This window comes from Pteropus alecto, unplaced genomic scaffold, assembly GCF_000325575.1.
Source record: "Pteropus alecto unplaced genomic scaffold, ASM32557v1 scaffold269, whole genome shotgun sequence".
Lineage (NCBI taxonomy): Eukaryota > Metazoa > Chordata > Mammalia > Chiroptera > Pteropodidae > Pteropus > Pteropus alecto.
The window spans coordinates 1891832-1917349 of NW_006443566.1; the positions used below are offsets into that span (position 1 = coordinate 1891832).

At 45.0% G+C, this 25518-nt stretch overlaps 1 protein-coding gene across 2 annotated transcripts in view; it reads left to right on the forward strand.

Moving 5' to 3' along the window:
- JCAD (junctional cadherin 5 associated) overlaps positions 1–25518 on the forward strand; it is a 44293-nt gene continuing 18775 nt past the window's right edge. Inside the window, exons 1-3 of one of the 2 annotated variants that reach the window (XM_015598747.2) lie at positions 1–55; positions 2715–2781; positions 13845–14165. In XM_015598747.2, coding sequence (XP_015454233.1) covers positions 13903–14165 — 263 coding nt within the window. In that variant the 5' untranslated portion in view covers positions 1–55; positions 2715–2781; positions 13845–13902. The remainder of the gene's footprint in view (positions 56–2714; positions 2782–13844; positions 14166–25518) is intronic. The other variant, XM_006924176.3, reaches the window with a different exon arrangement.

Sequence of the window (25518 nt, forward strand, 5' to 3'; positions counted from 1 at the left end):
CCCCGGCCGGCCGGAGCGGTGGCGGTGGCGCCGGGCAGCATGAGGGAGCTGATAGGTAAGTCCCGGCGACTCTCCCCACTCCTGACTCCCGCTGTGCATTTGGTCCGCTCCCACGGCCTCTCCCCAGCCCCCTTCGTTCTACCCCCAACTTCTCCAGCCGGACGTTGCTCGCGTCCGAGCCTCCCCCAAGCTTGGGGGACGTCCGCACCCCGCGCGGAGCCCCCGGCAGCGCCCAGCGCTGTAGCCTCTGAGGGTGGGGGACGCCCGCTTCGTCAAGAGGACGAGTCCCCACCCCTCAGGTGCCCGGCCCCGGAGCGAGGCGCCGGGACCCCGGGTCGCGAAGGCCGCGCTGGCGTTGGTGTTCGTGTCTTCCCCCGGCGCGAGGAGGGCCCGGAGGGCGGGGGTCGCTGCGCCCCTCTCGGCGTCGTTCCCGCCACAGTCGGGTCAAGCCGCCTACCTCCCTCGCCTGCGCGCCCCGGCTGGGCGGGCATCCCCACCCCGGGAACTGAGAGCCGCTGCCCAGGATCCGCGAGGTCCCCGGTTCCCACGGTGCCCCGGCGGCCGGACCTGCCCGCGGGACGTTGGGAGCCGCGGCGCCCGCTCCCTGAGCAGGTCCCCGCCGGGCCTGGCGCCCCCTGCTCCTCCGGTCGGGACCCGGGATTAGAGCGCTAATCGCCGCCGCTCCCAGCAAGTGCCCGGGTGGCTCGGCCCCCGGCTGCCGGTGGTCAAACAAAAAAGAAAAGCAAGGGAGGGGGGTGAGAGAAAGGAAAGAGCCCCGCCTGAGGGTGCTGTGAATCTCGTCAGTCCGCCGGTTCACGGGATCCGGAGCTGCCCGCCCCCCCCGCCCCGCCCCCCGGGGTCGCGGCGCTCGGGTCTCCGCGAGCACCCTGCACTCCCCCAGCCCAGATCTCCCGCTAGTCACCTCAGAATGCCAGCGTCTTTCCAGATGCCGGGGCCGCAGTGAGGCGCGGCACCGACAGCTGAAGGCGCCGCTCTTGCCGCCTGTCACTCGCGGTAGCAGCCAGGAGCCTCGGATTCTTCTGCGGGGTTAAAAAGAAGCTGTGATTTCACTACTAAAGAAAAAAATGAAAACGGGAACTTTGTGCCAGCGCAACCTGGTCATGCCCTAGTCCTGCACAGCCACACTCTAGGAGCAGAGGACTTTGAGGAATTAGCTTAGACAGGTCACCCCCAACACACACACCCTGTCACTTACTCTCCCACTGGCTGCACCCCCTGCCCCCCCCTTTAATCCTCCACGCCGGCGGCTCCCTCTGCTAGTCTGGTTGCCTGGCCCGTCTTGGGGAGGAGGGCGAAGTAGTTTGGACCACACAACTCAGACGTTTTTCCCTCAGCTCTATGTCTTCCTTTCTCTGGCTTTTGTCTTTTCAGATTTTCAGATATCCCAGTGATCTGAGGTGAGGGTTGGAAGATAGGAGGGTGTTCTTCGGAGAGGAGTAGAGGGGAGAGGGACATGGGATCTGGGCAGCCAGAAATTTCCTTGATAAAAAAGGCAGACTCAATAGTCTAAACTGCGTGGTCACAGGCTGTACAGGGAACACTTCAGGAAAACTGACTTGTGGTCAGGTAGTTTTTGAATTTAAGAAGACCAAATTAAGACCATTTAACGACACAGGTGTTTGTAAAGTCGTTTTGGAAATCACATTCAGATTTTATTGCATGAGACTTGTGTTGGTTTTCACCAACACAGATTGGGAGTTTGATAAATTCATTTGGTTTTCCATGATATCTTATGGCTTTGGACTTTATATTTACCTTGATAGGAGGTATGTAATTCTTAGCCACCCCTGAACAAGCTTCCTGAAGGTCCCTAAGGATTACTGAGGCAGGCAGCATATAGCAAACTGTTTCACTCCTGCTGGAATGAGAAAATAATTGTTGAACAGAGGCTTTAATCTGCTGGGCCTTTCTCCCGCCAAACTTCACCCTTTGCTGCAGAAACTGGGAGGTCAGGCCCTTGGCAGGCCTGAGAGATTTAGGGGGATTGGGTTGGTGGAGGAAGCTTATGCAGGAAAAAAAAAAGGATTTGTCTTTCCACCTCCTTGGAACATAACTTAAAATGCCTGTGTCCACATGCTCTGGAGGCCTTGACAAGCTAATCAGAGTTATCTAATAACCCATGTGAGTGGTCACAGATTACAGGGGCGGGTGGTGTATTGTTCAGTAGCTATAAAATGTAACTGGACATGGGAGGTACCACAAGGAGAATAAATAAGGACCAATTTTTCAGTTAAAAATAAAAGCAAGTATGAAAAGCAAGCATCCTTGGAGTTTAATTTTTAAAATGCAATTCAAAAAAAAATTTTTTTTTTTTTTTTGAGAAATACTATTAGTAAAGAAAGCCCAGGAGTCTGTGGTTCCACCAAGTTCTTGTCCTTGCTGGGAGAGCCCTCTGGTTTGCGGAGACAGCAAACACCAACCTTGCTGTAGGAGTCCAGAAGTTTCTTTTTTAATGAGCTTGGCGAAACTCCAGGCCAATTAATCTGGAGAGAGTTTAGAACACAGAGCATAGGATTAAAACCATTGTTCTGTTGTGGTTTCTATTCTGATAAGCAAGGACTATATCTCTGAAATCCTTTGGGCTTATTGCTGAGCCCATCCTGCAGGGTTTGTTGCTTTTTTAATTTTTTTACCTTTTTAATGAGAAGGGTTATCTCACTCATTAAAACCTTGCTATTGTGCTTTGTTTCAAGGGTCTGCTGATTTAAGGAATGCTGAGGGACACTCTCTTGCCAAGGCCAGCAGCCCAGGGAGAGCGAGGTCAGTCTCCAGTACTTTGATATCTGCTTTAAACACTAAATGTCATTTAAAAATCCAGAAACTGCCCCAATACTCAAACCTTAGTTATCTGGATTGGAATTTATGACCTCTTGTTTAAAATGATCACCTTTACTTTCTTTAACTAAATATCGTTTCCAAAAACTTCCTATAGATAGTATAGTTGGGCACAGTTTGTATTTCTATATAGTTGCAAACTGGCAAAAACGATCAGACCACTAAATATCCTTGTAGTTTGCTGCTGATTGGTTATCTCTTGATAGCTTACCTATTAAGCTTGTTTCTTCTGTATGGAAATGAAAGAATTTAGGAGAAGAAACCAAGATACTTTTCAAGGAGGAGGAAGGGGTGGTGGTGGGGAGAGAACGCACAACTGTATGTATTGGAAGAAGAGTTGGAGAAATAGACATCGTAGTTACTGTTGGTTATCTCTCAGTAGGGATATTGGGAACTTTTACTTTTTGCTTAAACACCGAATTTTGTAGTGTTTACTTCTAGAATAACTTTCTATGACTTTTATACTTAGAAAATAAGCAAAAAAAGTAAGAGTTATATGAAGTAATTTTAAACTAACTATTTTTTTTTTTTTTTTTACAAAACCTTGGCTCTTTTATTCTAAAGATATTTAAAAATGAAACTATTGTGTTATAAGTTTAACAGACTATTTTAGGAATCTTTGCATATGGAGTTTGACATATTTGATGATAGTGCAATTAAATTCTAGCCTATTATAAGTTTATTTTTGCAAATAGTTAAATTCAAGAAGATTTTAAAAAATTTATCTAATTTCAATCTTTTTCTTAATGATTGCTAACCTTTCAAAAATGTTAATGAGGTACTTAGGGCCTCATGAAAATGGGGTGACGTCTCCAAAATTTAATTGTGTGACAGAATTTAAAGGTGAAAGAGAAGAAAAGCAGTAGAGAAAGAAAGGGAGGGAGAGAGAGAATTCACACAAGTCGTGAGGGAAAAGACAAAAAAAAAGAAGTTAGAGGGGATAAGATTTATGAGAAAAATGAAGTGCATAATATTTTCTTCTCTTTCTCTCTCTTTTTGGATCAGTGCCTTAACACCAACCCAACCCAGCACATTAGCATTCCAAGATCCTTTTGATCTTAGACCCAAGTTTTCTGTCTCTTTTTTTTTTTCTGTCACCTTATAGAAACAACTCAGTGATGGTTACTCCACTAAAATTATTGCTTCACAGAGTAAATATGTTTTTATGTCTTAGGAGATTTTAACAACTCGAGGGCTCTGGCAGAGCTGACTATCACTCTATGTGGTATGGTAATGACATTGTGTGGGAACTTACTGTCCCAGAACTTCAACTGGAACTGTTGAGTTCTTTATTTAATTATTAAGACTGAAAAGGGAGATGACAATCCTATTGCTCATAATAAAACACATAGCTCTACCATTAAAAAAAGCTGTAGAAAGAATTAAAAGTCCATGTATCAGTTAGTAACATACTCCATTCTGGTTTGTTTTATATCTTGACTATTTACCTCTTGTTTAACGAAAGTAATTTGTTATATATTAATCGTAACATTAGACAGAAAAATCATCAGTTGCAGAAATATTTACAGTGAACTGCCAACAATTTGAGGGACTAATTACATCTTAAGTATGGAATGTCAGCGACTACAGCTAAGTTTTAGGTTTTCTAGAGGAGTAGCAATGTCTAATCGAGACCTTTAGAATGCTATTTGTAATCTTGTGTTAGATTTTATCAACAGAACATGTAATTTTAGGCTTACTGCAAATAGGTTAAGAATCTCTGTAGCAGATAAGACACGTGCACCACATACTAGACCCTTAGAACCTTATTTGATTTACTATTCATTTATTCTTTTCTCCAGTTTCTTTTATTCTCATTGAAACTTTCAAATATGTAATATATATTCAAAGATACATCTTCCTAATCCTACCTAAGCAACTCCTTGTTTTCGAAAGTTTTTTTCCTGATGATGAAGTAATATTAAAGTATATGAAAGTACTAACATTTGACCATTTCTTACCTGCAAAATGGCAACTTCATATGGTCACACCTAATACATTTTATAACAGAACCTCATAAAATATAGTAAAGTATAAATAAGTACTTAAAAAAAAGGAAACCCAGAATCCAATACCACTGCTAATATTTGGGTTTGTTTTCTTTCCGTGTCCCCTCACCCCCTTGTGCATATGCATATAAGCGAAATTGGTATTACACTGACTCTAGGGTTTTGTATCCTGTCTTTATTATTTGACATGGTATCATGAGCATTTCCCTGTGCCGTTATGTATCTGAAAATGTAATTTTAGAAATGTTATAGTCTACCATGTAGATGCAACAGAATTTTTTTAACCATCCCTTAAATTGACATGTAGTTTAATTTTTTATTATCTTAATTAAAACTGGGTTAAATATCCTGATAGAAAACTTTGTATCTCTGATTACTTCATTAGGATGGATCCTAAGAAGTGAGATAATTAGTCCATAGGTTTCATATTTTTAAAGAGTTCATAACATATTAATAACCTTTAAGAAAGGAAATATCCATTTATGCGCAGACACCCCCCACACATTCATACACCCACAAATAGGAGAACCCTCGTAGCTCGTCATGCCCAAGCCAACAACAAACAGTGCTTTCTAAAAGCTTTGCTGATTTGCTAAGTGAATAATGGCGTTTTGGTTTAATTTACATATCTTTGATTATAGGTGAGGGTGAATATTTGTTTCATATTTTTATATGTTTTTTTTTCTTTTTCCCTTATTAAATTTTCATTCATGTTCCAGACAAATTTTAAAAAGGAAGACAAGTCTGCTTCATTTAATGAGCTTATTAATATTTTCTTTCATTTTACTTTCTTGGGAGCCTTATAACTTTAAATAAGAGAATAAAAGTTAGTTTTTATTTTTATAAATAGAAAAGGAGGAGGAAATGGTACCTGTTAGAGAACGCTCATTTGTGAGCCTCAACCTCTAAGGATGAAAATGCCCGGAATTGAAAGAACAGCACTTAGGCTGTGACATCCATGAGGAAGGGTGCTGACGGGTCCTTTGTGCTTTTCTGTTCTCTAGCACAGAGCTCAGTGCCTTGCACATTCAGTGCAGAACAAGTGTCTTGATCAATTTAAGTTAGAATAAGTGTGCAACACCTGCACTCTGGGACTTCTGGGATGGAGAATTGCTGGACGGTGTACTCCCTGGCCTCCCTCTCCCCAGTACCCACCTCCTCCTCCACTCAGTGTGGGGCCATTTAGCTCTGCTCTTTTGCTTGGCGCCTGTATGGGTGCTAATGAGGCCAAGGTCAGAGGTTTTATCATCATATGACCTATTTAGCTTTATTTTGTGTCATGGCCACAAGCGATATGCTTTTTGCTGTGACCACTGAGTTAGAAATGCATGCTGTCGATCACAAGGGAGAACATGCTGGAGAGAGGGGCAGATTCTAGAGCTAGAAGGACCCCGAGAACCTTTAGTTCAATCTTCTTATCTCACTTTTTTAGGAGAAGACTGGAGCCCAGAGAGGTTCGCTCCTTATCTGTTGAGGAGTGTTTCAGGGTCAGTTCGACACAACAGACATATATGAGCAACACAGAGAAATAGAAACTCATCCTACAGTGGAGGGGGCGGGGTGGTGGACACCTCAACTCCTTGCTGAAATGTTAATGGATTGTTTACGACACTTTTCTAAGTTTATCAGCCCTTTCATGTGAATATAAACGGCATGGCTGATATTTTAAGAACTTAGAAACCTACTCCACAATAAGATTACTTTAAGTGGTCTCAGGTTCTTCGGAAGGGACAACTAACTTGATGAAAATCCATTTGAAAATAATTTTGAGAAAAGAAAATTTTGTGTAATTTTGAGAAAAGAAAATCTTGTGTTGGTTAAATCAAAGTCAAATTACCTGTCATCTTCTCCAACCAATAGTTTCTGATTTCTGTATTTCTCTTAATGAAAAAAGACCATTGTCTTAGTCCCTAAGACTAAAATCCACTGTACTTCTTCCTTTGAAAATTATTCTTATTATTTCTTTTATTTACTTATCCCCTCTGCTGCCACCCCTGCATATTACAGCAGAAGGGACTTATAACTACTTGACCCCACGTCTGTCCTTGCTCTGACCACGTTAGTCTGCCACTTTCCTGCCAGAGCCTCTGTGGAGCAGCCTTTCCCTTGCTTGCGGAAACCCTTCATGGTTTCCCATTGTCTGCTCAAATTAAGTTCAAATTCTATTAATGTTGCAGATAGGAGTGGCTATTTCTACATTTTTTTTTTTTTTTAGAATTGATTTTTTTCTAAAGTTGCTCACTCCTCTTTCATTTTTCGTAGATTGCAGTTTCTGCTTTTCAGTTTCACACAATAGGTTTTATGATGCTTCCTGTTACTGATGAAGAACCCCAAACCCGAAAGGATCAAAGAGGTCTGCTGGAGGTCACAAAGTGATTGCAAGGCATATTTGTGAATGAATCATGTTTCTGAGTGTTTATAAATTCATACTGGTATTGCCATAAGACATTACAATAAAGCGAGGCATCAACCCTGTGTGTGTGGGCATGTGTATACGCATATACACATGTGCAAGGTTTGTGTGTATGTGTGTTTGATATGTATAAGGAAAGAAGCATTTAGAAGAGCCATCTTAATCTCAGAGAATAAAGGAGAATTTTTTTTTTCATTTTAAATATACGTAGTTTTCATTTTAATGCTATCATGCCTTCTATCTTTTCTTGTTTATGCATTATTTGGTAAATTAGGAAATTTTTGTTGCTATTAAAAAAGGAAATAGAGATGAGTGAGCCTAAAATAGTAGCACAGACTTTGAAGCTAGCTGACCTTGATTTGAACCTTACAAGCTGTGTCACCTTGGACAGCCTTAGTCTTCTTGTCTGTGAAATGGAGACATTCATATCTACATCAGAAAGTGTGCTGTGAGCATAAAATGAAATAAAGTATGCCGAGCAACTAACAGAATATCTGGCACATTGCAGATTCTCAGTGGATGGTTGATGTTATTATCTTTCATGTGCGCTGCTATTTTGAGCTTATAGAGCAGGCTTTTCCTTCTGCTTTGTATAGAGAAATTTTATTAGGGCAAGGGGGAATAAATTAACCCCAAACCGGAAGATATTCTTGATCAGTTTGTTATGCATCTACTGGAGAGTATTTTCTACATTTCACCGCCTATCATAAGCATCCTCGGGCAGGGAAGCGGGGAGTAATAGAATATAAACCTATCGATTTCATGAATCGATCAGGAAACCTAGTACAGGAAAACTTGGCTGTTCACCATTGTTATTCCTGTACCCCATCCCCTTCAAACCACCTAAATTAGAGACTACAGGCAAAAAGCATTTCTTTTTGAGTCTCACGAATTTCATTTAATTTAAACCAGTCTTAAAGAGGTGAGAAGTAGCATTTTAATAACAGATAACAAAAATTTGTATTTAGCTTTTTGTGTGTGTGTTGTACGCTCAGCACAAAATCTTCTATACAAGGATTTTTTATAAATCTAGTTTTTCTTCTTGACCTTTGAACAATGCAGAGGTTAGGGGTGCCAGCCCCCCATGTAGTTGAAAATCCACGTATAACTTTTGACTCCTAAAAACTTAACTACTAATATAATAGTGTTGATTGGAAGCTTTATCAATAACATAAACTGTCAATTAAGACATAATTTGTATGTTGTATGTATTATGTACTGATTCTTACAGTAAAGTAAGCTAGAGAAGAAGAAAATGTTATTAAGAAAATCATAAGTTAGAGAACATACATTTATAGTATTTATTGAAAAATAATCAGCATGTAAGCGGACCTGCGCACTTCAAACCCGTGTTGTTCATTCAGGGTCAAGTGTACTGACCTACGAAGTTGGTTTTAATCAAGTGGCTTATTTTGCTCAACCCAAGTCGTACAACCAGGTGAGAAGTTCTCTGAGCAGGAGGCTGGGCCTAGCTCTGATTTCTCTCTAGTTAAACTGAGCAATATCACAAAGTCTAGTAGAAGTTTCTATCCTAATATCCTAACGCCCCTAGGAGCCACATAACCTTGGAATAAAGTGGCAGATCCATCTGTTTTTACACATGAGAAAACTGAGGCTCGGAAGTTAAGTAACTTCATAAGGGCCACCGACCCAGTGGAAGCCAGGATGGAAACCTAGGTCATTCTGACATCAAAGCGCATGCACGTTCTTCTTATTGTGCCCTGCCACCCTGTCTACGCTTGTGTGGGAGAAAGTCTGCAAGCACTGTCCACCCGCGGTGAGGGGAAACAGCTGGACACATGCCACCTGGAGAACAAGATCCATTAGGATAACGTGTTCTTTCAACTAGGTTTTTATTGTGGTGGTAGAGTTTTTCAACTGCTTTTATAGGTTTTGTTTTTGAGATGATGGACTTACTCTAGGAATATATGGGCCAGAGAATAGTAGGAAAACATGAAAAGCACAGTAGTGACATCAAAAGAAACAGAAAGCTATGTCCCGGCTTCCTCAACCCAAAGAGAATGAAAGTGGCAGCATCGCAGGTCTATTTCATGTCAAGGGACCAGTGCCTTCCCTCTTTGTTTCCACAGTGCTGGTTTATCTGTCAGCCAGTGATGCAGTGTGCCCAAGCCTCGGCTGTCAAGTCCCTCGTAAGTCATAGTAGAGTGAGGAAGGAAACAGAATACAGTACTTTCCCTTGAGATTTATTTCTTTTTCATTTTCTACCCTTAAGAATAGGAAAATAGCTTCATTTAGTAGTTATGCCTTTTCTTGGAAAGAACAGTTTTGATAGGATAGCACAGTCGTATTTTCTGTTGAGAACAGAGCAATGAACTTGTTATACTAAGGAATTTCTCATAGATCGATAGGATCTTTGAACTTGCTGAAATTTCAGAGGTCATCTAGTCCAGCACACTGACCAGCACAGGAATGATTTCTATAATATTGCTTTTCAAACTGCAGGCTATGACCTACTAGAGTGCCATGAAGTTCATCGGGTGGTCACTAGCATTTTAAAGTGAAATAGAATAGAAAAGATTACAGTACATATCAGTACATATCAGGATGTGAGGGTGAATATTTTGCCTTTAAAGTTGTGATTGATGTGTGTGTACACACCTTCAGTGGTGGCTGTAAAAAGAAAGAAGTTTCCAAATCAACCTGTGCTTAAGAACCTCCCAGCTAGGGACTCCACACCTTCAGAGGCAGCGGTGCCTCGATGGATGAATTGTTCTGTAAACGTCTTTGTTCTTATAGTAAGTGTTTCCTCTGCATTAATGGCATTTAGACATTCATAGAATGAACCCGAGGTTTATAGTGGGCTCGTTTTTCTCTCATCGTTGTGTCCTGACTCAGCCAGTGCTAGAAGTCCCTTGCTTACCTGAGACTGTATCTAGGCACCTGCACTGGCTTGACTTCTAAATGCCCACAATCAGTATTTGAGACAAGGCAACAAACAAAAGTAGTGAAGGAAAAATTTCTTAAATGAACTGGTTATAAAATCATCTTATAGGTGACCTTAGTGTGCAGGTCTACCCTGAGGTAGAGGGGTTTTGGTTAGAAGCCATCTTCCAGAAGCTTGGAAGGGATCTTCCTGATCCCTTGAGACTGGGTAAGGGTCCCTTCCATGTCAGCCTGTCCTTATCCCTGTCATAGTGCTATGACACTATGGAGAGGTGGCTAGCTTCTGTCACTAATACATGTATATGCCACATTTTCATTGCTTGTTTTCCAGCTGTCTCTACAGCAAGACAGTAAGATTCTTAAAGGCGCAGAACATGTCTTATTCATTATTATGGTTTCAGTGCCTGGTGCATTATTCGTACTCATGAATTATGCGTTAATGTTTTGGACCATATAAAATAACATTTACTGTTCTAAGTGACTTAAGTGGAGATTGGAGTATCCATTCACAAAAGACAACAGATGTGGATGCTATAAAGAGGGCATGACTTTGGAAATCAAGAGTGGCATCCCAAATGATACCAAAGGAGTTAAGAAATGGTCTAAACTACATGGTGAAAATTAACAGCTAACGTGAAATCTTTCCATAAGGCAAGTGACAAACTAGAGCCAGTGTAGCATAATAAATCCACAATCTTACATTTGCGTGGTGCTTTCCACTTTTACGTATTCTTATTTGGCCCTCAAACAGTCTGCTGAGACAGGAAGATGGCAGCATCGCCATTTTGCAGATCAGGGAACTGAAGTTTGGTATGGCTAACGACGTGCTCCAGGGAGCACAGCTGGGGCTGGATACCAGCAGCAGCGCTGGGGTTAGAAGGATCACACCTGATACTGTGCTATTTGAAATGCACACATGTCTGCCAAGTTGCGAAATCGACTGTTATAATAACAGATATTTATTATTTTTGGTGTGCATTTGTCTTTCCAGCGACACTTTGAGTTGGTTGGTGGGTGGTTTAATTAAATACTGTTGACGTGGAGTGCTGGCATCTCAGGATTGGAAAGAAACTTTAGAAGGCACAGCGTTTAGTCCAGTAACGCATTAGATGCCTCGCTCCTCCCCATCCCCTCAGGGTCCCCTCCTGGTGGCCTCAACCTGTTAGTGAGGCAGCCCACTCCACCTTAAGTAGAGAGGACCCTGAAGAAAGTAAGCGGAATATGATGGGGATTAGAGAAACCGCGTGATGGGTTATCAGTCCATCTAAGGGGACAGGTGACGTTTAGCGTGGGTGCGGAGAGGAGGGCAGAGCCGACTCTGAGTTGGGATCAAGAAGGCGAAGGATGTGAGCCTGAGGGAGCGATGTCCTCCGTGGGCCGAGCAGTGTCTGAGAGCACTCGTTTGGGTTATGGGCCTGTGCGTCCTCCCCTCCCCTTCTTGCCTCTCCCGCCCGGCTTCAAGTCCTGCGTGTTGAGGCTGGCACACAAGCTCTGGCCTCCGTGAGCTGATAAAGTTAGGAATTTACAGTAATCAGTGTGCTTTTGACCTCAGACCTCTAGGTCAAGTGATAGCTCTTAAGGGATCAACTTACCTAACCCCAGTAGGGAAATGAGCCACATACATGTTTTGTGAGGGTCATTTCTTACATCTGACAGTGGACTGCAGCACAGCCAGGTCTGTGGTAGACACTGGCCTGTCCCTCTGTGTATAGAGTGTGGTGCACTGGCTTTAAAAGAGCCTGACGTAGTAAAAGAGAGAAAACAGGTGTCACAAGACCCAGACTCTAACTTTATAGTGCTGACTGGATGTGTGACATTGAGCCAATGAGTCCAAGGACCCCAGTCTAGGCTACCAGGATTGTTGTTATGTCATTTCTTTACTTCTGGGATAATTGTACCCCAAATCTATTTTAAATGTCAATTCTCTCTTTCGTAAATATGCACCTGCGGTTTATCTAGTGATCATCCTTCAAAACCTAGCTCAAATGTCCTTTTTTCCTCATTTTTGTGCATTCACTAAACAGTTATCTATGGAGAGCATACTATATACTAGCGCTGGGGGCAAATTGTTAAACAAAGACCCTGCCTTCCTAGTCTTGCCTCCATGTTCCCATAGCCCTGTGTTTGTAATGGAATCTCTTTCCTCTGCAGTCGCTAGCCCAGTGACTTGCTCAGTTGAATCAAAAAACAAATATTTGCTCTCTGCTTCTTCTATTTCTGTCTAAGTGAATGACCCAAGTTGTACACTTCCCTAAAACACATACAGCAGGAGTGTCAGGGAGTGTCAGAATTGCGATGGAGATTTTTCTACTAGTGCAGTAACTGCCAGAGCTCGTCAACCTCCCATGAAATGTAGGTACCTAATAGAAAATTATAGCCTTCCGAAGTTTGATAGCCCTCCATGCTGATGACCGAGACTTTCCTGCTGCGTGTGCTGGAGTGAGGACATGCGCAGTCAGCAGAATCGGTCAATGGGCCCCAGTGAGAATCCCCCTGACAGGAAGCACGTGCGCCTCCCTTCCACCTGCACACGGGCCAGCAGGCATTTCCTGGCCATTGTTCCAGGGGACTGCGGCAACACTATTTCTGTCCACCAGTGAAGTGGGGCTAGAGCTGGCCGAGCTCTTAGAAGCCTGGCTTTGGTGTACTTCTTGCCCAGGCCAGTGTCACAACCTCTGGGGAGCAGACCCATCCGACCAAACTGCCTTTCTCTCTGTAACAATAGGAAGACGAGGAAAGAGCATTCTCTCGTTTAAAAATAAACATGGCAGCCCCACCTATTTTCACACACGTGCTCTCACGTAGGTTCCTGTCCATTTTTATTCTTTTTTGTTGGTACAGTGGTCTTAGGAGAGTTTACTCAGGGAAGTAGCTGCCGGTGAATTAATGTGTCATGGCAGGATTTGCATGTGGACACCCTTGGCCCAGAGATGCAAAACGTTTCCCCATGATTTATTGGTGAGAAATTTGATTCTTAAAAGTTTCAGATGGGAAGGAGAAGTTTGGGATTGTGTAGTGTTCGGGCATGTATGCTTGATCCGTGTGCCATGTTTTCTCAGTATGAGCCTAAAAACTTAAGATCTATTTTCAGCAGCTAGTGAGCCTCACTGGTATAGCTGCCCTTGCTACAGCGTATCATGCTGAAGTGTGTCGTGGCTTTGTGTTGGTTAAAGATCTCACTCTGCCTTTTTAGAGCAAAAGGTATGTCTATAAAATGAGAGCAGGGGAGTATAAGATTAAGCTGGACAATGGTAGTTTCTCTTTTTAGAAACGTGAGGTAGTAATTGCAGCTTCTGAGTCTGTATTTATTTTGCCCTCTCTCCTTATGCCTGTTGTTTTCAGATGACTGGGACAAGGGGATGGCGAAACTGTCAATCGTTTTATTGCTTAAACACTACCCTGGACTCTTCTACAAGAGGCAGCCGTCAGCGGGTGGGGTCCCCAGAATTACCACCATATCTTGCAGAGCCCCTGCCGCATGCTCACTCTCTGCTTGAATAAGACAGAGAGTAATTTGAGGCACGACAGTCCCCACCTCTTCACTTTGTTAGCCACACCGTGTTAGTAACCAGGGTCTAGTTGGGGCTGAAGGGAGGGGGCCATGTGAGACGCAGTTGCGGGAAGAAAGGGCGAGTCCTCACCAACACTCTCTTGTCCCTCAGTGTGGGCCCTGCCACCACGACGGTCCCCGTGCCCAAGCTTTGATGCGGCCAGGGCAGTATGTACAGCGTAGAAGACCTGCTGATTTCTCATGGATACAAACTATCGAGAGATCTCCCAGCACCACATGAGGATCAGCATGAGGGGCGCCAGCCAGCGAGGACAAGAGCGAGAACGGGCCTGCTGAATGGGTGTGACGCCATCCCACACAGCAAAGCGTCTCTGGGGACAGGACGTGTGAGTAATTCTGAAAATGACCGCCGTGCACTGAGAGCCCACGGAGAGCCCCAGAGCGCCTCTGCTGCCAGGACGTCCGAGGCAGGGTAAGCTCCAGCGGGAACTCACTGGATTTGGGGGTTTGGGGTATGTAAGTAAAATCGTGCAACGCCTCAAAGCTGGCTGGGGCTAGGGAGGGAGAGGTGGGGCGAGGCACAGGGGCGCTGTTATGTGCCCAGCACCCACCGAGGCGTGGGGTGTTCCAGCAGCGCTGAGCACAGGGCCCGGCTATAGGGCCTTCGGGAGATGGTGGTGAGTGAACGAATTCTGTCATGCCAGGCACTGCGTTTCGGTACTCGGCTTCCTTGTTCTTTTGTATAATATCTCTTGATATTGCCTCTTCTAAGAATCATTAAAAACTCCGCAAAAGCTAGTGTATGTCAAGCACACACTCCTAGTACATTAGGCTTTCTTATTAATATTTTTCAATAGTTTGTCTATTACAGAGTTGAAAGAGGTCTGTATTCCCCTTCGTTTGGGAAGAAGGACACCTTTCTTGTATATCTGTGTGATTCCACTGGCTCCCAACCCACGTTTCCCTGGCATGCACCCTGGCCCTGATGTGGGTCCCTGTCCCTGTAAAGCCACGTCTGTGGGTGTTCGCAACAGCAACAACGGGGCGGGTTGGCTGGGGGAACAGGAGGGTTAAAAAGAGGGAATTTCGGCAGCTTGCCACAGAGCCAGCATGGGAGAGGAGCCTGCAACTCTCATCCAGACGGTTATGACCTCGAGGAAACCTTTGTCATCACTTCATAAAACTGTGTTTGTCTTCAATGCTGTTTTGGGACTGGGCTCCGACTGGGGAAGGAAGGCTCTGCTTGCATCCAGCGTGTTGTCAAACTGTGTGTAACCAGCAAGAAAAGGACCTGTCTTTAAAGGAAACAAACAAGCAAACAAAAAAGGGAGTGAATTAAGTCTGAAGGGGCTGAACGAGACATTCATGGTTAGAGGACACCTTTTCACAGGAAGGATCTTCCATGTCAGTTGACAGTTTTCAGGCAAAGAGTAGGAAGGGTTTCGTTCCTTTTGTCCTTACCATCCAGAGCATCTAATACCTTGGTTACTGAGTAAAAGCGAAGGCGATCGCCCCCTTCACGTGCAGTGTGATAGAAGCAGGCTTGTGCTGCCAAGTCAGAACCTCTTCTCTGGCGAGGGGCAAGAGGTATATCCACTGACGGGGCTGGTTCAGAGGGGAGCATGGAATGGCAGAGGATTTAAAGCCGTTTTTCTTTAACCTTACCCCTCACAACTCGCACTTGGGTCCACGGCTGTCTCGGGCTTAAGTCTCTTATCAGCCATGTTTCCCAGAAACGCCCACCGTGAACTTGGAAGAAGGTGCTTATGGACAAGTTGGCTGAGAGTTAGGACAGCTTAGTAATGACTGCACATCCTGTGCGTGCTTTTATCCTGCCTCCTGTTGCTTCTAGTTCTGTACTTTCCACCTTGGATTTCAGGGGCCTGAAGCTGTACCTCAGTTGCTCCTTCTTTTGTGTTCACTGCAGAGTTTCTTACAGTGCTGGCACACAGGGCGATCACTATATGTTTATGGATTCAGTTCATTCTCACCGTTGTACCAACTGCTGAGGAGCGGAAGGCTGCTTGTAACGAGGTACAGAAAGTGCCTGTGGTGTCCGCGTGACATGCCGTGCGGTCTGTGTGGGGTCTCAGTCTCAAAGCTCTGGATCGGGGATGAGAGTCGGGTCCCCGAGTGGGAGCCAATAGCACCCCCTCAGAATGTCGTGTGGGCAGTGTGGCTCCCAACCTCTTCCACAGCCTGCTCAGGGCTTTCTAGCCCCTGTGCGATGACAGGTGTCTGAGGACCACAGGGCACACCAGCCCCGCCTCCAGGTGGGCGGGCGTGATTCAGTCTCCCAGCAGTCTATTTCTGCCATGAGTAAAGCGCTCAGGTAAGTGGCTTTGTGCAGCGTGGGGATGACTTTGTATCAGATGACAGAGAGGTCGACAGACCTGGCCTCTTCCTGCTTCTGAGGCTGGCTGATAACTTGGGAGGTGTATAGTAGCTTTGGGAGTGAAGGTTGTCTTTTAGTGTAGAAAGAGAAAATGCATACGTATTTGTAAAAATGCATGCCCATGCCCAAGGCCTCAGAGACCAGCTGCAAGACTTCCTAGGTTGTACTGAAACGATGTTTTTTTTTTTCCTTTAGTAGCCAATAGAGAATTGAAAACAGGAGGTGAACAGAAAGGTGGGCAGGAGGAAGATTATTTTTCCTCATTTTTCCTCAAAAAAAAAATGCTTTGGGAGAAAACAATAAGTGCTAATAGTTAACAGCTTTAACATTTTAAAGAAAAAGGGAAAGGAAAACAAAACCCAACAATACTTTGGCTTATATAAATTCTGCATCTGGGTGGATGTATGTTACTGTGCTAGATCTCAGCCTTCAGTCAGTCGGTGAGTGCGGCGGTGGTCTTGCAGCCTGGCCCGCCCCACAGTGACCCTGCTGGGCTGGCCTCCGGGTCTGGTGGGGAAGTGAGGCTCAGGATGGCTCTGTGCAACTCCAAGCCGTCGGGGTGACTGGGAAGCGTCGAAAGGGCCCCCTTTTCCTGAAGTTTCTCGGGTGGGTTTGAGGTCTTCCCTGGAGTATGTCCCCATACCACGGATGAGCTGGTCCTCAGTGCCCCACTGAGTGACTGGGGAAGATGGTCATCCAAGTCATTTGGAAGGTCACAGGGGCCGAACAGGGTCAATTTGTTTGATTCCGGCGGAATGGCTGAGATGTCAGCATGTTGGCCATGTTGCTGTTTTATAGCCGAAGAACGTAAAGCCCAGAGACAGTTGGCAACTTGGCACAAGCCACTGGAAGCAGTGGAGAGAAGCCCGGCTTGGGCCACAGACCCTGGGCTGCCAGGCCGGTTGGTGGCTGCCGCTCTACAGCAGCCCCAGGCCTGGCCAAACTCCTCGCATGAGGCCCAGCCCAGTTTGAAAGGGGCGCTCAAGCCTCCGAGCGCCTTTTACGGCTGCTCTGTGCCGGATTGTTCTGTCCTTTCTCACTTCCTCGTCCTCTGCCCTCCCAGTGGCTCTCACGGGTGTGTAATGGCTCTTGGAGCCCAGCTGTGTCCCTTTCCTGTCCGGGCGCTACGTAAGGAATGCATCCTGTCGTACTTAAATTAGACACGTGTGCATCAGGCCGCCTCTGTGCATGTTGATAAGGGCTCCATAACCGAAGGTGGTGTTGCCCGCCATCTGGGGCCGGTGAGAGTGGCCGGGACTTCTTTCCCTCTGATAATTAACAAGGGCTTAGACAGAGTTTCTTACATGAGAGCTGGTTATATCCACTAAAACTTAGAGGAGTAAAAAGGAATACAGATTTCCAGACGTTCAGCATGCGTGTTTCCTAACTTGCTGAAGAGGCTGTGCTTTGAGCTTTCACTGTCATTAGATCAAGCAATACCGAGCACCCAAGATGGGATGAGAAGGGCAGTTTTGATGTGAGGAGGGGTGAAAGACCAACTGAACTTGCTAAAAGGCGCTTCTGCTCAAGCAGTGGAGCCAGGACCAAGAGTCAAATCTCGTTTTTACGCAGTTTATCCAGACTGCTGATTAGGGAGCAATGGTTTCCCAAAGCTACTGTCCATGTGTGCTGTCCGCCTCAGGACTGTAACTCAAAGCACAGAGGATGGACTCTGAACCCTGACTGTGCGATTCCCTACTCAGGGTGTCCCTGGACCCCCATTGCCTGTGTTTTCAACCGCCAGCTCTTTCGTGGGCCGTGCAGTCCACCTCTTCCCAGCCCTACCCGCCTTTCCTGTGCCCGCTCCCGATTGCAGGCTGCTGGCCACGCAGGGCCACCGTGTGCCCCCTAACCCCCAAAGCCCTGCTCAGGAGCGCCCAGAGCCCTCTCCTCCCCATCACTCACGGGAAGTCCACCTTACCTGTTTGACTTCTTAAGCGTCCTCCAGTTGAAATTACTCTCCCATTTGTTTTTCTAGAACTTTCTCCTGGTCCCCAGGATTGTCAGCTTCCTGAAGGCTGACACCTTTTCTCATTTATCCCAGATTTTGCTAATTCCCGTGAAGAATTTTGCATTTATCAAACACCCAAACATTTCTTAAAAAATAAATTCATCAGGTCAAACCTAGTACTTGTATGGCAAGTCAGTTGCATAAGTCCTGAGTGTTTCAGATCATTGGGCTAACGTGGGATGGGAGGGGGAGGATTTGCCAGTGAGAGGACCTGTGTGAAGCCAGTGGGGTGGGGGGGTCCACTGTGAAAAGGAGAGGTGTTGGCTCTCGGTGAGAGGCAGTTGCAGTAGCAGTGCTAATGGTTTTGTCTGTTCAAGCTAACTCTGGGGAACAGGGAGGGAGGGAGGGAGGGAAGGAGGACGCAATAACAGAAATTCCCAGCGGGCCGACTAGTCCCTTCTCTATGGATTCTGTGGGTGCAGAACACAGCGCCCCCGAGTGAGCAGGAGGAGGTTGTCGTGAGGGCGTGGTGGTGGGGTCTCATGGATTCTCCACGGGTAGGAATCGAAGACCCACAAGCTCATTCGATGTGGGGATGTGAACGCTTGGAGTCAGGACTGGTCCCTCAGTCGATGTCTCTCTGGGTTAGGGGTGTTCCCTGGGGGACCCTTTGGTCTCTGTCCCACGTTGTTGTTGCCTCTCCCTGCACTTAGCTCCCCCTCTGCTGTGACCAGCCCCTTCCTTTGCAGACAGTCACTCTTCCTAGGGACCTGGGCTCACGGTGACTTTTGTTCTCTTGCCTCCACCTGATGGTTTAACCCCAGAACCCCCTGATGACTGCTGCCCTTGTCTCTTAGATTTTTGAGAGAAAGAATCGACAGATTTTGGCAGCCAGTGGATGCTGTGGCCTTGGTTAGCATGTCACCCCTCCTCCAATCAGTGGGGGCAGGAGGAGGGGCTAGATAGAGGAAGAGAAGTTAGACAAGAGGAGAGAAGGACCAGATGTGGGTATCTGAGCTGTGCCCAGGGTGGCTAAAGGGGCTATAGACTATGTTGATTTCTAGGCCGGGAGGGGATGCTGACCACACACCCCAAACATGTTACCTTCACAGGCCATTCATTTAGTGACCCTAAAGACTTGGCATTTCCTCCTCGAGTCATTGACTCTGCAGAGAGCTCTTCTAGATGGTACGCCGCTCCTAATAGTCTAATAGTCTCAGTTAACAGACTGTGATGCTGAAACTGGCTGCAGGCTTTGCATGAAAGTGCCTCATATGGTACAGGGAAAAGACCTCACAGGTCATGTCACTGTCGTTACAGCAATTGTAGGTTCATAGCTGGAAAACCATGAATGTTTGTACAGTGGCACACAGTCAGCATTCTATACATCAAATGATTTAATGCTAGATTTTTATTATGTTCTAATTTTTGCCATCTAACCAACAGCAGATACTTACCGAGTTCATCTTATATGTGGTGTCTCTGTTCTCTATGGCAGTAGGAAAAGGATGCTTCTGAAAGCTTCTATTTACATCTGTGTTCAAAGATTATAATGAGAAGTATTCCTTTAGTTCATCAGTTTGCACTAACTGTTTATGCACATACTGACTGTTCCAGGGCTTGCTTGCCAACACACACACACACACGCACACACACGCACACATGCACTCAGGGGGAAGGAGGAGACAAAAGAGAAAAGCTAGTTGTTATCTATACATGAAGGAAACTGCTGCTCAGAATACAAGTAGCCATAATTGAATAATACTTAGCTACCATTAAACTATGTAAAAGACTGTTATCAGGCATTCACGGTTTCCTTTGAAATATTATAATCAGAGGAAACTGTAAAATAAAGTAACATAGCAGAGCTTTGAATCTGCAAGGCACACCATAATAGGTTCTCCTCCGTTTAGCCCCAGGAATTCTGGTAAAAAATTTTTGTTAGTTAACCATGAGAATAAGTTGTCATTATCTCTTGTCATCAGCGGCAGTCGTAACTAATTAGAGACTCGGCAATCTAGGAGTCTCTGATGTGGCGAGGATCTAGGACCTCATCCTGGGAGGTTTATATTTGATCAGTAAACATCCATTCTAGGTAGTGCTACTGGATATGGTAAACAGTTAATTTTCAGAGGCTTTTTAAGCCCCTCTCAAATCATATCCTGCTTATAATGGTTTTCCAAAAAAGGAATGCTTCAAGTTTAACATCTGTTTCTATGTAGCTCTTTCTCTTTATAAAACCATACTCTCACAAGCATTATTTGTCTTTTAGCTGCTTGCTTCGTATCCTAACTGTTAGGTGTTTTTATTTTGACCTCGTCACAGAAAAAAGTCAGAGAATCGTTTCAGCTGGTGTGCTCGTGAACACACGTGAGGATTCAAACCTCTTGTTTTTCCCATGGCCTTTTCGTAGACCCTTCTTCTGAGTTGCTTTGTGCTTGTTCACAGGCAGTGCGACCTTCCAGAAGCGCCTGGGTCCTGGTCCTCTCTCCTGTACATACTCATGTCGCTTTATCGTCACCAGTCTTCCCCAACAGGAAGCCGATTGGACCCTTTGAACACGAGTCTTCGGCAAGAACAGTGATAAGGAAGTACTTCCAGAACGAGTGGGGAGATTTCAGCAGCACGGCCCAGAACTTCATTTGCATTGGTGGCGGTGTCATCACCAAGAGGATTGTTAGTACTGAGTTTCTTCTTTAGCTAGAGAATTGGATTAGTTAGCAAGCTAGGAAATACCCAGATTAGAGAAACCAGATGGTCAGAATATGGAACGTGAGTCTAAAAAAGACCGAGTCTTCAAGTGCGGTCACTTAGTTTCAGAGATGACTACAGCTGACCCTTGAACAGCACAGATTTGAATCTTCAGGTTCAGCCAACCGTGGACGGAAAACTGTTTCTGATCTGCAATTGGGAACACGGAGGCCAACCGGATGCATTGTCCTCCCCCCATTTACACAGGGCACTTGGGTACTGTGGATTTTGGTATCCGCAGGGGTCTTGGAAACAATCTCCCATAGATACCAGTGATGACTGGGGAGCCACACGTTGCACTCAGCTTTTTGACAGTGCGGGGCTTGGCACCTCAACCCCCACGTTGTTCAAGGGTCAACTGTGGACTTTGAGTTCCTGACGTGGTGCAAAGAGCCTAGACTGAGCTTACCTTCCACAGAGTAGAGGGTTTGAGGCGCAGAGAGGGCTCCGGAACTATTCACCGAAGAAATGAAGTGAGGGGTGGTGACAGAAATGTGAACGGAAGTGAGAAACTAGGGTTATTGTTTCCCATTGTTGATGGTGGCAATGTATGGACTACATGAGCAGAGATGTTTGACTTGGTAAAAATATAATATATCCTTATTAAAGAGAAAATAGGAAAATACTGAAATCATCTGCCTTACCTATTGGGTTTATTTGAGAGAAGATGGATAGCAGCTTGCTCTTCCTGCTTTGTTTTCGTAAACTAAATATTGGTTTGTTCTACATTGTCATTATGGAAATGGGCGTCGCTTCTTCCTCAGAGACCAGCCAACACTGAGAGGCAGAGTTTTGTTGTGACAGTCAGCTGTGTCACCGTTTCCTGTCATTGTGAGGGCCTATAGATTACGACTTAGAAAGAGACAATAAGATCTAAAATAATCATCGTGTTGAGACAAACACTCAGTTCTCTCTTTCCTCTGCCCTCACCCCCTTCCTCGGACGATGCGAGGAAGAGTTTTGGAATTATATAGTCCACTGAGAATTTATTTTAATAGGGCTAATGACAGTAATAATAGTTTAAAACAAGGGTTTATTATGTGTTAGACACTCTGCTAAACAGTTTAAATGTATTATCTCATTAATCTCTCCCAACAAACTTAAAAAGAAAGAAATCGTTGCCATTCCCTTCAATATAAATGAAGAATCAGAGGCAAAGAGAAGCCAAGTAACGGAAGGTCGCGGTGTTGGCATTCGACCCCACACCACCGGCTGGTGTCCACACTCCCAGCAGCACTGCCTGCACTGCTCCCTGTTGCTGCGGAGAGGGGCCCGAAGCCATCCGTGGTCTCGTTAGCCTGTTCAGGTGCCACAAGCCTTGGCCGCTCTGTCGCCTGGGAGCAGCTTCTTTGGGGGTTTGGCTGCAGGTTCGCTGTGCTTTCCCAGGCCTGACTCAGGGACGGTCTGCGCTCACTCCACTCTTGTCCCTTCAGGCCTTTTCTCCCCAGAGCTAGGGGATTCATCAGAGGTGACTAGTGACCTGTGGGGAATGCAAGTGTCGCCACCATGATTAGTGACCTGTGGGGAATGCAAGTGTCGCCGCCAGGCACTTGTACGGTGAGGCCCACATCTTGGCGGGAGGGAGGGCTGGCCTCTGCCCCCGCTTTTCCCTGGGCTTTGCCCACGGTGAATTGCTTCCTGCCACTCTGACACGACCCTCCCTGCGGGTCGGTCTCTCTGTAGGCTCGAGGAGGCTCCTACATGGTGATGGTACACGAGAAGGTGTTTTATATAGAGGGAGCGTGTACTCCGTCATGGAGATCCTCGTGTGGGTAGGTGTGTTGACACACGTTCTTCTGGAGGGGGGCTGCTGCTGGATAGATAGGACTCCTAAGTGTCTTCTCGCCTTTAAATTCAGAGAAGTCAGTGTATCCTTGCCATTTTACAGGAAGGCAGGTGGTCTCATTTAACTAAGTAACTGATGAGCGTCAGAGATGGGAGTTTGTGAAACAGGCTGTCTTCTCTCAGAAGTTCAGTCATAGGAAGGCTTTTATTCAAAGATGACATTCACTGTGAGGTTCCAGGCTCTCTGCATTGAGGGTAACTCAGTGCACACAGCAGTGGTCGCCCTGCCCCTGGTGGCCTGCCACCAGTCCCCACCCACCTGTCCTCCACATTCTTCTTCTCCTTCCATGCAGACCCCACCCTTCTTCCTTCAGTTTTATTCCTCTGCTCCCTCCTACTTTGCTCACCTTTTCCTTCTCTATGTGTGCATTTGTCAGTGGTCCACATGGAGACCGCACCTCAGAATACCCTTCATTGAATGGTTTTCCTAGTCCCTTGATTTTCTTACATACATTCAAAAGCTATATATACTACTAGAATTTTCACCACATTTTCTAAGATGGCTCATTCTTTGACATCAGCATCCACTGTGCACTTAACTGACTTGTAAAAAGCGAGCACCATTCCCTGAGGCAGTTTGTCTTAGGTGGGGTCTCTGACTTACCCAGAATGTATAAAGGTCTTTACCAGACCTGCAGAAACAAAGTCTGTTGAAGTCCCATCCATAAGATGATCCAGAAAATGGCCGCCAACCACATTAAGAGCAATTTGTGATCATTGCTAGTCATAGAAATGGCAGAGCGAGTTGGCATGGCGCCAGAGATGGTTTCCAAAGTGACCTTTTCCATTCTGAGTTAATCTTTGTGGAACCTGGGCCGAAGCTCAGGTGACTCATGACCTAGGGGCTTCCATCTGCTTTGTCAGCAGGTGGTTTTCCAGGTGAATCTACTTAGTTACCACTGTGGGTACCCGTACCCCGAGTACTTTGAATTGTTTTCCCATCTTCCCTTGTTCATATGTCTAAATTTAGCATCATTTATATAGCCAATATATTATCATGCTTCCTTTTCCAGACCCATTTTAAAGTGAGTGTATTTTTAAAAAAAAAATAACAAGTTACCCATGAAATAGTCTACTTGGTGCTTGATTTCAACTGAATCTATATTATTTATCATTTATACTCATTTATTATGACATTGTGAAAAGCAGGCATGATAGTATATTAGCGATCTAACCAGGCATTTGTGTGTTTTCTAGTTACAACTATGTCAATGCAACTTACAATTATTGTTCAGATTGAACTTGGCTGAAAAATGATATTTATCCATTATATTTCCAACAGCTTTATCTTTTCTGACTGATCTTTACTTTATGCTAACCTCTATACCTTAGTCTTAATCTTCTCTTGACCTCATATTTCCCCTTTCCAAAATTAGCCTAATCGTTACCCTATGTCAGAGGGTTATTTACACAGTGTAGTGTATTAGCTATACCAAGGCGTGCTGAAAGGTAAAATCACAGGCTTGTAGGACAAAAGGCATTAAGAGCAAGATCTGTAGCAATAGATGGCTGGTCCCCTCACAGAAACATGTCAATAGTGAATACGAGTCACTCAAGAGATGCGTCAATGCCTCTGCCCATCTAGAGGAAGAGAGGTTTCCCTTCGAGAAGTGGGAGGTTCTTTAAGTGACACGTGCTACCTTTGTGCTCAGATTGTTCACCTAGGTAAGACCAACCCATTTGACAGAGGGACCAGCTTCTGAAGGAATAGCTGCAGCAAAGTGCTGCAGCCATCCTCAGTCCAGAATCTGATGCTACACCAGGGTCAGAAGGCCTAGGCTAGCAGCCCAGCAACCGGGAAATCAGTGGGCCAGGGACCACTTTAGTGGGGCCTCCTACCCTCCACTCCAGCCTCACAGGGAAGCATAGCTGCCTCTAGATTTTGGGGGCTGCCCACAGGGACCAGGTTCAGGATTTTGTTCATAGAGGAGGGAGGGCATCTATCCCATGCCCACCGGGTATCGGGCACAGAGTTAGTCTGTAATATGCCCAGATGATAGCAAGTTGGTTCAGCAACTAAGAACCCTGGAGTCCACTGAGACAATAATCCTGGAGCATGTGAAACCGTGCTTAAAAATCATTTAAATACTGCCATTCTAAGTAGGCTTTTACTTTTTAAAAGAGCAGTATTGTGGTCGAAAATGAGTCATGTGAACTAACAGAAGTGTTTCCTAATTTTTTTCATCATTAGTTTTTATACATTCAGTGACTAGGTTTGCCTATCCTCCTTTACACATGTTATTTTTTCACATTTACATATTTCAAATATTTTCCAAATAGTTTTTATCAGTTATTTTGTTGGCATCGTATCTCTTTTCTGTGATAAGGCATGGAACTATTAGCAAGTGTAACTTCTGTCTTGTTTCTGTCCTGTTCTCCCAGGAATTGTGTATAAAGACCCTGCTTGTCTCATTGAACTTGTCACCACTATTTATTTGTGCTATTGCGTTCCACTTTGCTTTCCTTATCTTTTTCCCACCCTGTATTAATGTGTTCAGCATGTTTTTGTAAAATGTCCCATTGTTAACTTTTTAAAAAATGTAAATTGTTAGTCTCATTTTTTTAAAAAGAAAAAATTGATTTCATCTTATTTTCTCAAAGGTGGAAAATATATTCGTGGCTTTGAAGCCATCTGAGGTAGCACACATCTTAGCTGGTCATGGGTATTATACATCAAAGCCAGTAAATATCTACACTTGATAACTTGTCTGAAGTTTACCAGAACCATGTGGGGTCCACCTGTACCTGTCAGAGCCAGGTTCATACTAGGTATAAAATAGATGTTTGTTAAATAAATGCTTTGTAGTTTTTTATGTCATGTGGACTATTTTTTAAATAGGTTATTTAAAATGTCCCAGGTGACTTGTTTTTTTCCTTAAATTG